Source organism: Rhyacophila brunnea, unplaced genomic scaffold (assembly GCF_057557595.1).
Source record: "Rhyacophila brunnea isolate RB1 unplaced genomic scaffold, BYU_Rbru_1.0 scaffold_18, whole genome shotgun sequence".
NCBI lineage: Eukaryota > Metazoa > Arthropoda > Insecta > Trichoptera > Rhyacophilidae > Rhyacophila > Rhyacophila brunnea.
In genome coordinates, this window is record NW_028232837.1 from 15,883,533 (window position 1) to 15,899,045 (window position 15,513).

The 15,513-nt window shown below is 37.6% G+C and overlaps 1 protein-coding gene across 1 annotated transcript; it reads right to left on the bottom strand.

Moving 5' to 3' along the window:
- Nucleotides 1-6,801: 6,801 nt before the first annotated feature.
- On the bottom strand, nucleotides 6,802-12,655 carry LOC147073253 (uncharacterized). Its single transcript, XM_085945092.1, has 3 exons — nucleotides 12,461-12,655; nucleotides 8,913-9,228; nucleotides 6,802-7,503 (listed from the first exon to the last, which is right to left on the bottom strand). The coding sequence occupies exons 2-3, from the start codon at nucleotides 9,225-9,227 to the stop codon at nucleotides 6,898-6,900; spliced, it is 921 nt and encodes a 306-aa protein (XP_085801218.1). The 5' UTR covers nucleotide 9,228; nucleotides 12,461-12,655; the 3' UTR covers nucleotides 6,802-6,897.
- Between the last annotated feature and the right edge of the window lie 2,858 nt (nucleotides 12,656-15,513).

Here is a 15,513-nt window from a genome sequence, read left to right on the forward strand (position 1 = left end):
AACTAAAATGTCAACGAATGTTTCCTGGTTACATCCGTTATCGTAATAACCGAATGAAACTGTAATAATGATACTTACAATAGGTGTAATAAAAGAGTGAAACAAAATAACCGTGAGAAAAGTTGTAAAAGTAATGGTAAGTATAGGTAATAGTAATAGTTATCTATGGATATGATATAAGTACCTACATATTATATATTTCTCACACGATGGCCGAGCGACTAACGCGTCGGCTGATAATATCGTGGATCCCAGGAGGACCATATGATCTTTTTAGTATTACCCAAAACAGAGACTACATTACCTCTTTGGATATATATGCTTATTTGCTGTCTCGGGTACTCAGTTGAACTGCACTCATCTGTATCAGTCAAGCCTATCAAAACCACCGTCTTCAAAGCAGATGGTTGCCAAGGCCCAAATGTCTAGAAACTCAGGTGACATACGATATTTCACAATAAGAAGAAGAATATATCCGTTAGAATGTTTAAAACTAGCAAAATTGAAAGAAATAACTTTATAGACGAAATTTAAAACCGTTTGCAGTTTTTACCCCAAACACGCACGCCTTTGCATCAACTTATTACAAAGTCACAAGTCGGTTGCTTTTTTTCTCATGATAAAATCAGTCAATACAAACTTTAACGGTTTTTTCAAGGATTTTAGTAAATTTACCATCCCATTGTATTCATACCAGGATATGCGATTAGTCAATACAAAGTTTAACGGTCTTTAACCATTTTTTATGCACTTTGCTTTCTGGCCATTCTCACAAATAATATACCTACCTTCTACCTACTTAACTGTTACCTACACGAAATTTTATGTTCCTCTTATTTTTTTTTTACACAAAGCTTATACCTAGGTATGTACCTCATCATTTTTATCTATGCTTTTGGCTTTTGGTACCTACCTAATATTGTTTATAAATAGGTAAGTACATACATACAATTATATAGGTGCAGGGAACTCAGAAATAATGGGAACTGAAATACACAACGTGTAAGGCGATAGCAGGTAACCGACTCGAGTAAGGATGGATCGGGTTAAACTTACACACGTGTCTAGAATACGTGTTACGTCGAATACTAAAAACTGCTCTCATTGTATGCATTTACGCTCATTTAATGTTGGTGTATTACACACTATTGCACGTGCATAATGCGTGCTTCATTTTTGTAGGACACTCACACATTCAAAAGCCTGCTTCACCACGCGGCGTATTGAATATAGCCTGTTGTTAGGTATTCTATTTATTATCTGTTCTGTGATTATATAATACATTATACTCGTACCTACTGACAAAACAGAGATTGAAACAAAGTAAGTAGGTACCTAATCAGGGAACTCAGAAATAATGAGAACTGAAATACACAACGGGTAGGCGATAGCAGGTAGCCGACTCGGGTAAGGAAGAACCGGGTTAAACTTACACACGTGTCTAGAATACGTGTTACGTCGAATACTGAAAACTGCTCTCGGTTTATGCATTTATGCTCATTTAATGTTGGTGTATTATACACACTACTGCACGTGCATAATGCGTGCTTCATTTTTGTAGGACACTCACACATTCAAAAGCCTGCTTCACCATGCGGCGTATTGAATATAGCCTATCGGTATTCTATTTATTATCTGTTCTGTGTACCTAATAAATACTAACTTACTCATTTTACCTTACACCGATGTAAGTAATAATAATTCTCCCCGTAGATTACAGAACCATATACTTATTAATATGGAACATAATAATATGGAGTGTACGTAATAGTAGGTAAGTATACTTACCTAATATGTATAAAAGAGTGAACGCATCACACAAGAGTTACATAAGTACTTATTTATAATTGTTAATAAGTACTACTTTATACTTAGGTAAGGGAATGACAAATTCTTATGGTATTACAGCCACGACGAAATCACACGGCGGTCATTTGAAAGAAACGAAGCCAACACCTAAGCGAGTCGCCTACACTGCCAGAAGGATCTGACACCATTCAACATATGCCGAAAGCCTAGATTTAATATAACTGCCGAAAGGTAGTTTCTACCTGTTGATTTTAACACTAAGAAAAATTACTATGACCGCTGTAGTATAAAATGTTAAATTTATCAATATCGCACACCCGATAAAATAGCGTCATAAGTAAAAAAAAACAACACGGTTTTGAGTTAAGTATACAGAAATATTCACAAAAAAAATCTCCATCTGCTAAAAAATGTCATAATTTTAGCTTTAATATTGTGACGGTATTACATTGAGACTAGGTAATTTGAACGTGTTTATTCTCGAACAGTGTCATTTTTTACTTTACGACGCGTCAGTGTGTGCACGTATTAGGTATATTTCGTATCTCAAAATTTGAGACAAGTACCTACTATATTATTTAATATAGTGATAAAGTGAAAAGTGACCATATTGTCATAATTCGAATTGAATATTTTATGTTGAAATATTCCCAAAACTTATAAGTAAGTATAAAAAAGTTTCACAACTCAAAATTTTCACGATTTTCTTTCCGTAAAATGAGTTTTTTTACAATGTAACATAGCATTTTTCACTACGAATCCAAATATAGGTATATATAACATGGGTATTGCTCTAAAGAAGGGGGTCAAACTGCGGCCCGCCAAGTATTTTTTTGCGGCCCGCCATCATTAATTGTAGTTTTGTTTACGAATAACTTTTTTATAATTTTTAAAAAAATATTGGCAATAGATTAAAATTTGAAGAATATGTTGTTTCGTAAATGTATTATCTCAGTACGTCTTCCTTGCGTCTCGCCTCACACTATGTAACCACTATTTTCTACGTTGAACATCACGACACATTTAAATGGTTTTAACTCCGCGTTGCAAGGTAAAAAAATATATGACCATGATATGGTAAAAAGTTTGAATGGATTTCAATTAAAACTCCCTTCAACAAATATCGAATAACAACGTGGACCACTTTCCAACTTTGAAGTTGCTGAATATACCAGAATATAAATTTGAAGAATATGGTAAAATTATTAAACCTCAGAATGGCGATTTTTCACAAAGATTTGGTGACTTCCGAAAAATTGAGACAAGTTTAGCAATAGTACGCGATCCATTTTCAATAGATATTGATAGTGTACTGACAGAGCTACAACTTGAGATTATTGATCTGCAGTGTGACACTGATTTAAGAGAATTGCATCGTCGTGAAGAAATCTCCAAATTTTACAATGCCCTTAATTCAGACAAATTCGACCAACTTAAAGATTATGCAAGAAAAATGTTCGTTATTTTTGGATCAACCTATATAATATGTGAACAAACATTTTCGATCATGAACCTCAATAAAAATTCTTTACGATCAAATATCTCCGATGCCCATTTACAAGCAGTTGTGAGAATATCAACGCAACACCTGAATTTAAAAAAATGTGCAATAGTTTCATTTTGCTCATTAATTTTTTTGAAATGTTTTTTTTCGTGATAATAAATAGTGTATATCTAAAAATGGAATTTAACTTGCGGCCCGCCGCTCATTTTGAATTCTTGAATTTGGCTCTCCATCTAAAAAGTTTGCCCCCCCTGCTCTAAAGAGTAATGCGGGAAACATACAAAAAACTTGATTTTGACCATTTTCAGATTAGTTTTTTGGCTCTACTGAAAAATCTACTTTTTTGAGTTATGACTCTATTTTATCGGATGTGCGATTTGTATATTGTAGTGACTCCCAGGTTCGAATCGTGGGTCTGGTAAATACACATATTATTGTTTTTAAATTTGTATTTGGTATCAGAGTATGGACCTAATAGGTTGAGCAAGTGGCTAATATTCTCGTAAAAACAATTTTTATAATTTCGTAATTCCTCACGTTCCATGTAGGCACCTATGTATCTAGCAAATTAAAAATACTTATACCTACCTTGAAAACGTGATTTATGAAAATATACGTAGGTAGGTAGGTAATTAGGTATTTTGACAAATAATTTAATGACCAAATTTGAGCTTTTAGCATGTCACACAGTGAGGAATCCAATATCGACAGAGACTCTCGTCTAGACTAGATAACCTGAGCTCTAGGTATATTGTATATTTATGGATTTTCCTAATTATTAATAAGTAGGTAGGTGTCTAAGTATTTAATTTCATATTCTATCATAATCGTAATCTGAAAGTACCAATCAAAGTTAGAACCAATGTAATTTGTAAAAAAAACACGAAAGTAGATTACAAATTATGAAATCGAAATCTATCTCAAAATTCAATCAATCGAAATTTCATGTGTGTAGTCGGGATTTTACACTTTTAATCCGATATGAATGTATATTGTATACCTACCTATTAAGAAATTGACACGAAATCATTATTAAATGATACAGCACATTCAGACTCGTAGAATAAAATGTAGGTAATACAATTAGATACTCGTACATTATAGGTAATGGAAATTTAGATACAATATGGTAAGGAATGAAAGCCTTTTTCAAGCATAAACCATCTTGTAATTACCGAGTAACCTACGATTATCAGACAATAGATTCTATTGTATTTGGTATTTTTCTATAATCTAAGTTTTGGTATGATAATCAATATTGTTTCCAATGTACTATTTAGTATTAGAGCCCCTAGGAAACACTTTTGGGGTCGCAACTCATCGATTTAAAACCTCGTGGTCTAGCTAGACTCTAGGCTAGAGTCTGAACTCTACACTTTAGTCTAGACTCTAGACTAATATAAGAGTCAATAGAAGAGTATGTAAGTCTACGCGATAGCGCTCATAGAACGCGTCGAGCGGGCGAAGTCGGCGAATGCAGTGTTTATTCATAACCATAATCACACGTCTCTTCCCGCGCATTACCCTTCACCTATGTAATAAGCGGCCCAAGCAGCACAAAACAATTATTTTTAAAGCGTCTCTCATAACAAAGCAATAAAAATATTATATTATTTCGGGGCTTGTAATAAATATTTACGACGACATTATTCAACCAGCGATAAACTTGACACGCAATAAAATTAAACAATGATTCTCTGTTATTAAATAATTGCTTTTCGCCCGTCGATCGACGAGGCCTCGAGCGGCGTAATTTTGGTAGCCGTGTTCAATGAATGGACTCCATTGTATTTTCTTTCATTCGTATCGCCGAGAAGCGGTGATTCGCGAAAAAACGATGATTCATGCGGCGGGCGCGTATAATGCGTCGTGAAATCCAGTGGGCGCTGGCGTATTTGATTACGTTGTATTTTCGTTGATTTACGCGCCACTTGTAGAAATTTTGCGCGAGCGCCGCACTCGCTGCGTCAATGGGCTTTATGCCTACCAGGTATGATAATATAGATTGCTACCAGCGAAGACAAAAATAATATTTCCTGCTCCGCTGGTTGCTACCCATGCATGAGCGCGATTATCAATTATTAGTGTGGTACATTTTTCTATAATCTAAGAGGCCATCCATGGACTTAAACCGTGTGCGGTTTAGATCCGTGTGTCATACTAAACTTATGATTTTTGTTCATGACAATATATTTTCACTAAATTTGTAAGTGTAAGTGTAGGTACGGTATATAAACGGATACGATCAGATGCTTATAATATAGTTTGTGAAAATATATTTCTATGAAGAGAAAAGATAGGTAAGCTTAGTATGGCACACGGTTCTAAACCGCATACTGTTTCAGTCCGCGGATGGCCTATAAGTGTGGTACGTACCTACCAACTTAGAGGTTTTCAGTATTTTTGCACATGTTTTCCATCCGCGGCGGAATACAAAAACAAACATGAAAATTTGTATAAGTAGGTGTAGGTATAGTAGATATTTGTTCTTATACAAACGTCTGTTAACGTTAACATAATATTATGTACAGGGACATATAATTATGTAAGAACCTACTTATCTTCGCTCAGATTCTGACGACAGAATTGATATGTGAATGTTTATAAATTTCATGTATTTATTTAAAACTAACAAAATGAATAAGTTTATAGATAAAAAAAAATGAAGTTTCCTTTTAAGATAGGTTGTACTTAATTGTGCCAATTTCTATAAAAGTAAGTATCCCTTGGCCCTTGGGGCAAACTTTGACACAGCGACCGGAATATCATTGCTAAGAGGGACATCACTTTTTGAATTGGATACATTTAGGCGAAGAACAAAAATGCTCTGATATTGTTTCGGTCTTCGCCAAAAATTATAATCACAATCTAAGATTTCGATCCTAAGGATAAGTCGCCGAAAAGCATGACTTAACTATAGACAATCCTGAGTATAGAGTTAAGGAATCCTTAACCATAGACTACTTTTGTTATGAACACGCCCCCTTCTGTATTACCATTTACCACTGACAGCTGCTGTCAAAATAAATTCGCATATCTATAAAACAGTCCATACACTCAAATTCGTTTAACAATGTATCTCAATATGGATATTGATACTGTTAATTCGTTTGGCATGTACATGCAGAATATTATTTTACTTTTATACGTCAGCCCTCAGAAATACAAAATGCCAGGTGAAGAATGACACTTGACGCTAGTGTTACCATGTTAAAAAAATATGTTGCAGTGCCTGTGGAATCACTGACTTATTATGACTGATAGGTAGGTAATGGAGTTTTTACCTACCTTATTGAATTGATTTATTATATAAGCTAGAGTAAAGAGAGTTCGTTGACAGTGTGTGTTTACCTTTGGTGAGTGTACACGGCGCCTGAAGATGCCGAAAAGCGAAACCCGAGTCGCAAAAAACGACTTAAATGGAATAGTACAGAGCTTGAATCCATTAGAATTTAGACAGCCAAACAATTAACAATAAAAACCAGAAACACAAATATTAACAGTTTATTCGTCAAGTTTGTTTATAAATATAGAAAGGTTAAAAACAAAATAAACACAATTGAAGTTGTGAGTATGACTGAACTTTATGAGCTTGACTCTATGAATAATGATGATGGTAGTTTAACGTCAGAACAATCAGGACCGTCGTGTATTTGACTCAAAGGTGGACATGGTACCGGTGATAAAGGATAGCTGTTGTTTGGTGGAAAAATGTCTGCATTAGGAGGTGCTCCCATTTCTAAATTAAATAAAACATTATCAATTCGATGTTTGGCTATCGCTGTGGCACGATAGCTTCGGTTAGCATTTCTTAAACGACTTGCCACATATTCACCGTAGATGCTAAAATCGTCAAGTTGGTTTGATATTTCATTTCTCGTTTTCATAATTTTATATACTTCATCATCCACTTCATCAGCAGTATCTATTGATCTTTTCATGTTTCGAGTAGAACTTGTAGGGTCAGGATCCAAGAATTCAACATTATTGCAATCTTTGAATTCGCTTTCAATCTTGGATGCTGGTCGTGAGTAATTATTACATGTTTGATGATCTGTATTGTCTTTTATCCAAACTAACTGTTGTTCATCGGCTGGGACAGTTTTTTGATTTGAAATATTGTTGTCGCTTTCCGAAGCACTTATTTCACTATCGGAAGATGAAACAGTGGTGTCATCAGCTGCTTTAAGCTATAAAAGATAATACAAATGATTCACAAACTTGTTGTCAGAGGTGCGTTTCCCTAGCGGAACACGCAACCGATTTGTGAGAAAAATTAAAAGGGGGCCTCCGAGGAGTTAAAACCTGCCATTCAGTTATTAAATTATATTGAAATTTGAAAAAAGATGCATATTTTTCACAAACTGAGTGGAAAATAGGTAAGTGCCTAAGGCCTAAATAAAGCAAAGTTGGTTTCTTAAATTCTAATAGCACCTGTGGGTCTATTCTATACGCAAGGCGGAAATCGATGGTAATTTATCATATTTATGTATTGAGGTCGTTAATTGTTATAAGTTTAAACTGGCGAATAGGAGATTTTCAAGTTTTACGGAGTGCCCCAAAAGCAACCTCCTAATTTTTATGTTGCCGTGCACTAGAGTGAACTTAATATAGTGTGGTCAAGTCTTCATGAGAAGAGAAGGTACAGTGATTCATTACAGAAATATAATGTAGTTTGCCAGAAAATTTAAGCCGATTACGAGAATGGACACTTATCTTGGTGATACTTATAGAACAGATTAATTAGACATAAAAGAATAAAATATTCCGTGACAAAATAATACTGAAAACGAACCATCTCAACGAATTTATCATGGGGGATTCAAAATATAACTAGGTATAGTGCGAAATCTTTACGGGGATAGGCGGCGGCTTGGATAACTATATCCCCTCCTCTCGCTTTTCAGTAACTACTTACAATACTTCGAAATCGAAAACCATAGACAAGATACAACACGAGCGCCGCCGCCAGGTCACACGTTAAGGCTATATACTTCAGCTGAGGCATGGTCTAAAAAGATCGTGACTAACCGACGCGCAGATTGTGTAAACGACGCGTGACGAACAAAACATAATCTGTCATAAAAATTCAACATGCGTCCATTTAATGTTATGTTATATTAGTATAGGTAAATCATTCTACAGTGACACCATAAGCGATTCGCGCGTGTATTGAATTGCTGGCGACAATGCCTGTTTCAATGCTAGTAAACAATACCACTACAACTGCAAGCCGCATTTGCCGTACCCATGGTGCCACTGTAAAACGATTTACCTATACCTAATAATAATAATAATATATTAATTGATATGTTTTGTATTACGAGTAAGTGCGTAACGTTTTTTAGTCATCTTTACTCTATTTAAGAATATATTTCTCCAACGCCATCACAAAACAAATTGACGTGCTCACAGGTCGACTATCGCTCTCCGATTGGCAACGCGTGCGAAATTATGTCCCACCTATTTTTGAAAATTATTTGCCGTTTCACTGAAGTATACTCTTAAAGATTTCGCAGTCTATAACTAGTAGGTACCAAAAATAGTGTGACGTCATTTATGGATGGATTATTCATGATGGACACAAATGTAAACTTACTTGAACTGTCCGGTTTGCTTTCGATTCATTTTCTAATAAATATGTCAGGTGTTCATAACCAAACCAGGTGTTTTTTTCAACGCCGATTATGGATTTTTCTGAAAGATATTTGTGTTCCCTTCTGAATTGGGTTTTTAAAGATTTGATTTTTCTAGAAATCTCTTCCGTGTCCGTATTAAATAATGTTGCTAATCTTTTGAACTCTGCAGATTTTGTCGATTTACTTCTGTAATCCTTGCAACCAGTGTCCCATAGCGCAGGTGCCTCATGCAGGCGTTCAATTAAATGCACAGTTTTATCAGACGCCCACATCATCCTGAAATTAAAAAAAAAATCATTTGGCTGATTGATAACCAGTGCGGGCCTTATAATAAATACGTGGGTACCAATCGGAGCCTCGGCATATGTGTAAAATTAACAACAAATCAATGATAATATTATTTTTGATATTTATTTGAAAATTGAATTTGAAAAACGATCATCGCGGAGGAATTAACCGCAGTGACCCGTGTAAACGCACATTCATCCTCGAATTATCGAAAGTGATCATCCGGAATCGAATAAAGACGTTATCAAATCCAGTTTACAACAGAAATATTCATTTTTCATTATTTTTTTCTTTAGAGTGTGTTTAATGATGGTACTTAATGTATTATATTCAGATATGTATCATGAAAGTGGGGTATTTTTGAATCCGTTAAGGGTTTAATTTAGATTTCGTGACACGAATTAAGATTCCGTGACATTAATTAGGATTTCGTGCTCAACAGAATTGTAAAATTAAAGTTTTGGTTGAAAAAAATAACACATGTAGGTACTTATTATGCCGGGTCCACACTGGCAACATGTCGCGCGACAACCTCGTCAAATTTTACGATAATTATCATAATTGCTTAAGAAATTTTACGATAATTACCATACTTATCGTAAAATTTAACGGTTGTCGCGCGACATGTTGCCAGTGTGGACCCGGCATTACAGTTGGTTGACAGGCTGGTTAGAAACACTGTGATACGTAGGTACGTATTTAATATATTATCAAAATCCCAGGATTGAAAATGCCGGATTCGTGGAATTATTTCATTGTTATACTACATAAAATATTTTTTTTGTCAACTAGAAGAATAATAATCGTACGTAAGAATAATTTTAAGATTTCGGTTAGTTTATAAATGAAAAATATTTATATAAGTACTTAGATAACATAATTATGTATGTATCAATATATATTTATAAAACTCAAAGTAGGTATGTTTTTTAGTAATACAATTAAGAGCGGACGTGCTCAGAATAGGTCAAAATGGAGTTTTTATTATATTTTCAAAGCATGATCCTGGACATGCCTTAAGCGTTGTAGATAATCTATTTATATAATTTTGAAGCCTTATTATCCTTTATATTTATTATGAAAATTTTCTGACTGCATAAAGTATTTTTATTACATAAAATAGTATTCTTTTAAACGTCTCGCTCTAATGTTTTAGAATATAGTCATATTTCAGTACATAAATGTGCAGTGGTGTTAAGATTTTTTACATTTATTAATTTACATTTATTAATAACTCTTATTACGCCAGTACCTAGAGACATTTTAGAAAAGCATTGTAGGAGAAAATTTGTCTTGACTAAATGCCAACTATAACTTCTTGGCAGTTATTGCAGTACTACGTCCTACAGAGTTGTTCAACTAGGTGCCAAATAGATCAGTCAACCAAAACCTATGACTCGCGGGGTGGACGGTCTGTTTTCGTTTAATCATATTTTATCATATTGTTTTGTTAAATAGGCAGGGATTGGTCATGTAAGGATGAATTCTGTGATGGTAAAACTGATTTATTGATGCAATAGAAATGACATAGTTGGTTTATAATATTTTATTTACACAACGCGTGTGCGGGGAAAGGGTTTGAGAATATTTAGAACCTGTCTAACGGCATCGACATGGAGGTCTGTATACTTTATACTGTTCAAAGTTTGCGACGTTGCACATCGGAATAATATATTATTACAGATTATTTCTCTCCTTGTACAATGCGTGTATAGGAGAGGAATTGATAAACAAATTTCTTGCTACCTCAGCTGGAACGCAAATAGGTACTGAAAACTGAATACGAAGTCGAAAACAGTGTTCATCGGGGGAATTAACTTTGTGCATCCGGGATGTATCGGTGTATCGTAAAGCCTAGTACCCACGTACGTTCTTGTTAGACGGTTTTGCTCGATCGAGCATGTTGACTTGGAAGCATGCTTGTCGTTGCGTCCACACAAATCACACAGAACAAATCACTACGAGCTATCACCAATGCTCCCTGCTTCATTAGGAATACAGCACTACACAGCGATCTTAACTTGGAAACCCTCCAAACCCACATCCTCAAGCTCACGAAGCAATTCTACAGCTACATCAATAACCATCCTAACACTTCAATATCAGACTTATTACAATATGACGTACACGCACAGACAGAATTCGACCGGCCTAGAAAGGTACTCTTACTGATGCCCCCCTAGATTTCCAAATCCAATACCTCCTACAGACCAATCCATTCTGTTTCAGCGACCGCAATCGGGACCCCATTGTGTCACCCGGAGATCGAACTTCCCTCGAGTATAACATAAATAACAAAAGATGGTGGTCAGTCTGGCACTTGACTTAAGTACAAGTCTCAGAACCCACCCACCCTAGATATTAAAAAATAATAAATACCAAAATCACAAAGACCAAGGGCAAAGCAAAAAAGATAAATTGCTACTCGAGGGAACTGCATCAATCATTCAATCGCCGAGATCCTGATCTTGTGCAGCGCAAAACCACATAGCTGGAGGCGACGACGCCAACAGCCGAAGCCACGACGACCAGAAGGACGACGAACTATGACGACAACAAGGATCGACTTCCCCAATCACATCCTGAAGCCCAGAACGGACAAGAAGACGGAAGATGGTTGAAAAGAAAACTACTCAACACGTAGGTGCGGAAGTCAATCGGAATCGACGGACGGCAGAAGAATGCTCATGCTTTCAATTCATTACCACGAGATAAATAACCCCAGACCATAAATTGGGCCTCGAATTGGTCGCGAAGCCACCGAGGAAATTTAAAACCCATCCAAAGGTTCTGCCTTTGGATGGGTTAATAGCCGTCACTAAAATGACTAGTTTCCCATCTGATCGAACATGGTAAAAAAAAATCGGAAACAAAAATTTGATAATAAATGCAGGGCTGCCAACATGCTATAATTTTGATTCCGTGAAAAATGTAATTTAACAAATTATGGGTAATATAATGTTTCGCCAAATATACGACAATTTTTAAAGATTCAGTAGGTAGCTACAAAGAAAGTTCCGTGAAAGTACCTAAGTACTTTGTTCATAAGTAGAGAAAAATATGGCAACACTATAAGTGAATAATGTCTGCAAAGCGGTTTTGTTATTATTGTAAATTAAAATAACACAGCAATATGTACCTACCACAGATTAGTATATGTATATGTATTAATTAGTTACGTATATATAAATAGTTATCGTAATATAAGTTAAAATTTTACCGTTTCGAAAACGCAACCGATTGAACAGAACGCAGTCGGCCGATTTATAATAAAATGTATAATTTATGAAACTTATAACAATGTGTCCATTCCAATCTGACAATGCGATAAATAGGCAAATTCTACTAAGAACTCTAAAATAAATATTGTAAAAATTAATATCGGCCGACGCCCAACAACGCTATATCGGAGACTGCCGACAGTCGGGATACAAAGTTTTCAACGATTGGACTCCCATACACGAAACGTTTTTTACTGGGGCGATAGTCGTTGTGGAGATAAAGTTAATTATTAGTGCCCAACAGCGTATTAGCAAGATTATATAATTTTAATTATGCGTTGCCATTATTAAAATAATTGAGGGTGGAAGGAAGTCCGCAGACAAGTGCAATGTGTCAATAGTAGTTAAGTTACAGTTAAGAAAACCTAGAAATAAGTACATCTTAATAAATAATCTTAAAGTGCATTGCAAACCTCAAATTTACAACAATATAAATATTTTACAATCAGTACCTAAACTCTTCCGTGTGAACTGACATATGAGCATTTTCCGCAGGCCGAAGGAATGCTTACGTGTCGGGTTTCATTCGTAAATAGTGCATTTATGCCACTGTGTCGTGACAAATCCATTGTTGGATTGATAACATTTGTGTCATAGTCAAATTTCGCAGACAAATTTCTGAAAAATAATCAACGGTGTGGGAACTGACAGCGGTCAATCAACCTACGCCGTGTCTGATATTTCTTTGTCTCCTTTCAATATAAAAACAGATGTTACAATCCAACAATAGACGACACTTGCGGTCTAGCACCCGTCGCGAGCAGTCGCCTTTCCGTGCGCTCCGACTCCAGCTGAGATATCCAACCAACTCAAGACTCTCTACCTACCTGCAGAAACAGCCGACACAGCATTACCTACTTTGCTACATCCTGCCAAACAGCTTAAAAAAAAAAAAAAAAGTTACCTACTTTTTGCCGCTACCTGCCGATCCGCAAAGAAGTACCTACCTTCTGCCGCCGCCTGCCGACCGTCAAAGAGTATTACCTACTTTTTGCCGCTACCTACCGACCCACCGCAAGTGATCCCGATCATCAGCCACGACAAGATGGAGCATATCCAAATCGAAATCTCCAGACTCGCCGCATTCCGGCCGACCAAACTGAGGGATCTCATGACGCTGCACTTCCTGCTCTTGACGGCTTATCAGGAGCAGGCCGAGTCGGCGTCTCCCGCAGACCCTCCGGCCCGCCCTCCTCCTACCTGGAGGAAAAACATCAACCCGCCAAGACGACCACCACCACACACTTGGACAAGGACCACTCTTCAACATCACACACCAGCACATCACAACAGCGCGCCGATCAAGGAGGCACACCCAGCCACTCATTCAGGACACGATATCGACCATCTATCGGTCGTTATCAGGGGCTTCCAGATCGGCACGCACACGGAGGACATCACTAACGATCTTCTTCGGAGAGGTCTCCCGATCATCAGCGTCCGGAGAATGACGCGGGGCAGGAGTCGGCATCCAATGCCTCTTGTCCTGGTCACACTCCTGGACAACGACAGAGGGAGGCTGATTCACACATTGAAACACGCATTACACCGAAGGATCACAGTAGAAACACCGAGGAAGACACTCACCACCATCAAATCACACCGCACAGCATTGACGACAACCCATACCCAGACACAGGCCGAAACATCCCCGGAAGTGAAACTTCACAAGGAGACCTCGACGGAAGTTGAGGTCACCCCCGTTGAGGCCGAACCCGAAACCCCGGTAACACAACCGGAAGTAACCACAGCACCTGAGTCCCCGACTCCCGCCTCTGCTGAAATACTCTCACATACAGAAACAACAGTCACCCCGACTCCAGATTCTGACGAAAACCCAGACACAGAGACCCCGGACAACACCAACCCTATAACGGATTGGACCCCGGAAATGGGTATCCGAACACCTGAAGCCGAGGATTCACTGGTTGACGACGAGGATGATTTCGACGACTATGAGGAATACTATGAATCAGCAATAGTCGCGAATGCCCAGATATACAGGGATTCAGAACCCATAAATGAACCGGAACGAAAGATCCGACTCATCACCGAAGCCCTGAATCAACCCAAAACTGAGATCACCGCATCAGAACTACAGAACATCATCGCTTTCACTGAAAAACTCATGAATCAAATAAACGATCTTGAAAATGCAACTTACGAGGAGGAAAGGCATTACTTCTTCTTAAGAGAATATAAGAAAGCAGCTACCCAACGCTACAACTCCATCACGCTCAACAACCCACCCGATCAGCCCGACGATCCGCAGGAGACCATCACCCCTGCATCGCCAATACCTGACCAAGAATCCGAAATTGACTACCAGCCGACAGACTACAACGAGACAGTGTATAAGCTCGACGAAGCTGAACACACAGCCCTCTCGATAAAAAACTCTACATCACAACAGGACACAACCAACAACCCAGACCCTGCATCGAATACGCCCGACCAAAAACCTAAGAAGAATAAAAACAAGAAGAAAAAGACGCCCAAATCCGACAAAGAGGCTGAATACCGCCAACCGACAAATCCACGCGCCTACTTCTTGAAAAAGAAGTAAGCCCTCCAGACCACGCGCCCAACCATGACCCAAACCAAACCCTGCCTACTGCCAAGAAGCAGAACTCCGAGCGGCGATACTCGGAGTTCTTCCAGGCTACGGAGAGGACCGGAAGTGAAGAATATGAGACAAGACAACGAGAGGTGTGCGAAGAAATCGACGGACGCCTGCGAGAAAGTTTGTTTTGCTTTTAAATTTCATCCAGACCTAATCATCCAGATCAACAACCCGGCCTCGCTCGGTCGCGAAGCCGCCGAGGCCGGGCCTCACCATCAACAATAAAGCTTTCACCAGAGATAGATACTACATATAAAGGGGATCGGTTCGTAAACACCATCCGGCGCCCCATATTTTGAAGCATATACCCTAAGCAAAAAGTAAACCAACAATAGACTAGTACCTTAAATTCGTTCAACTTAATCACAC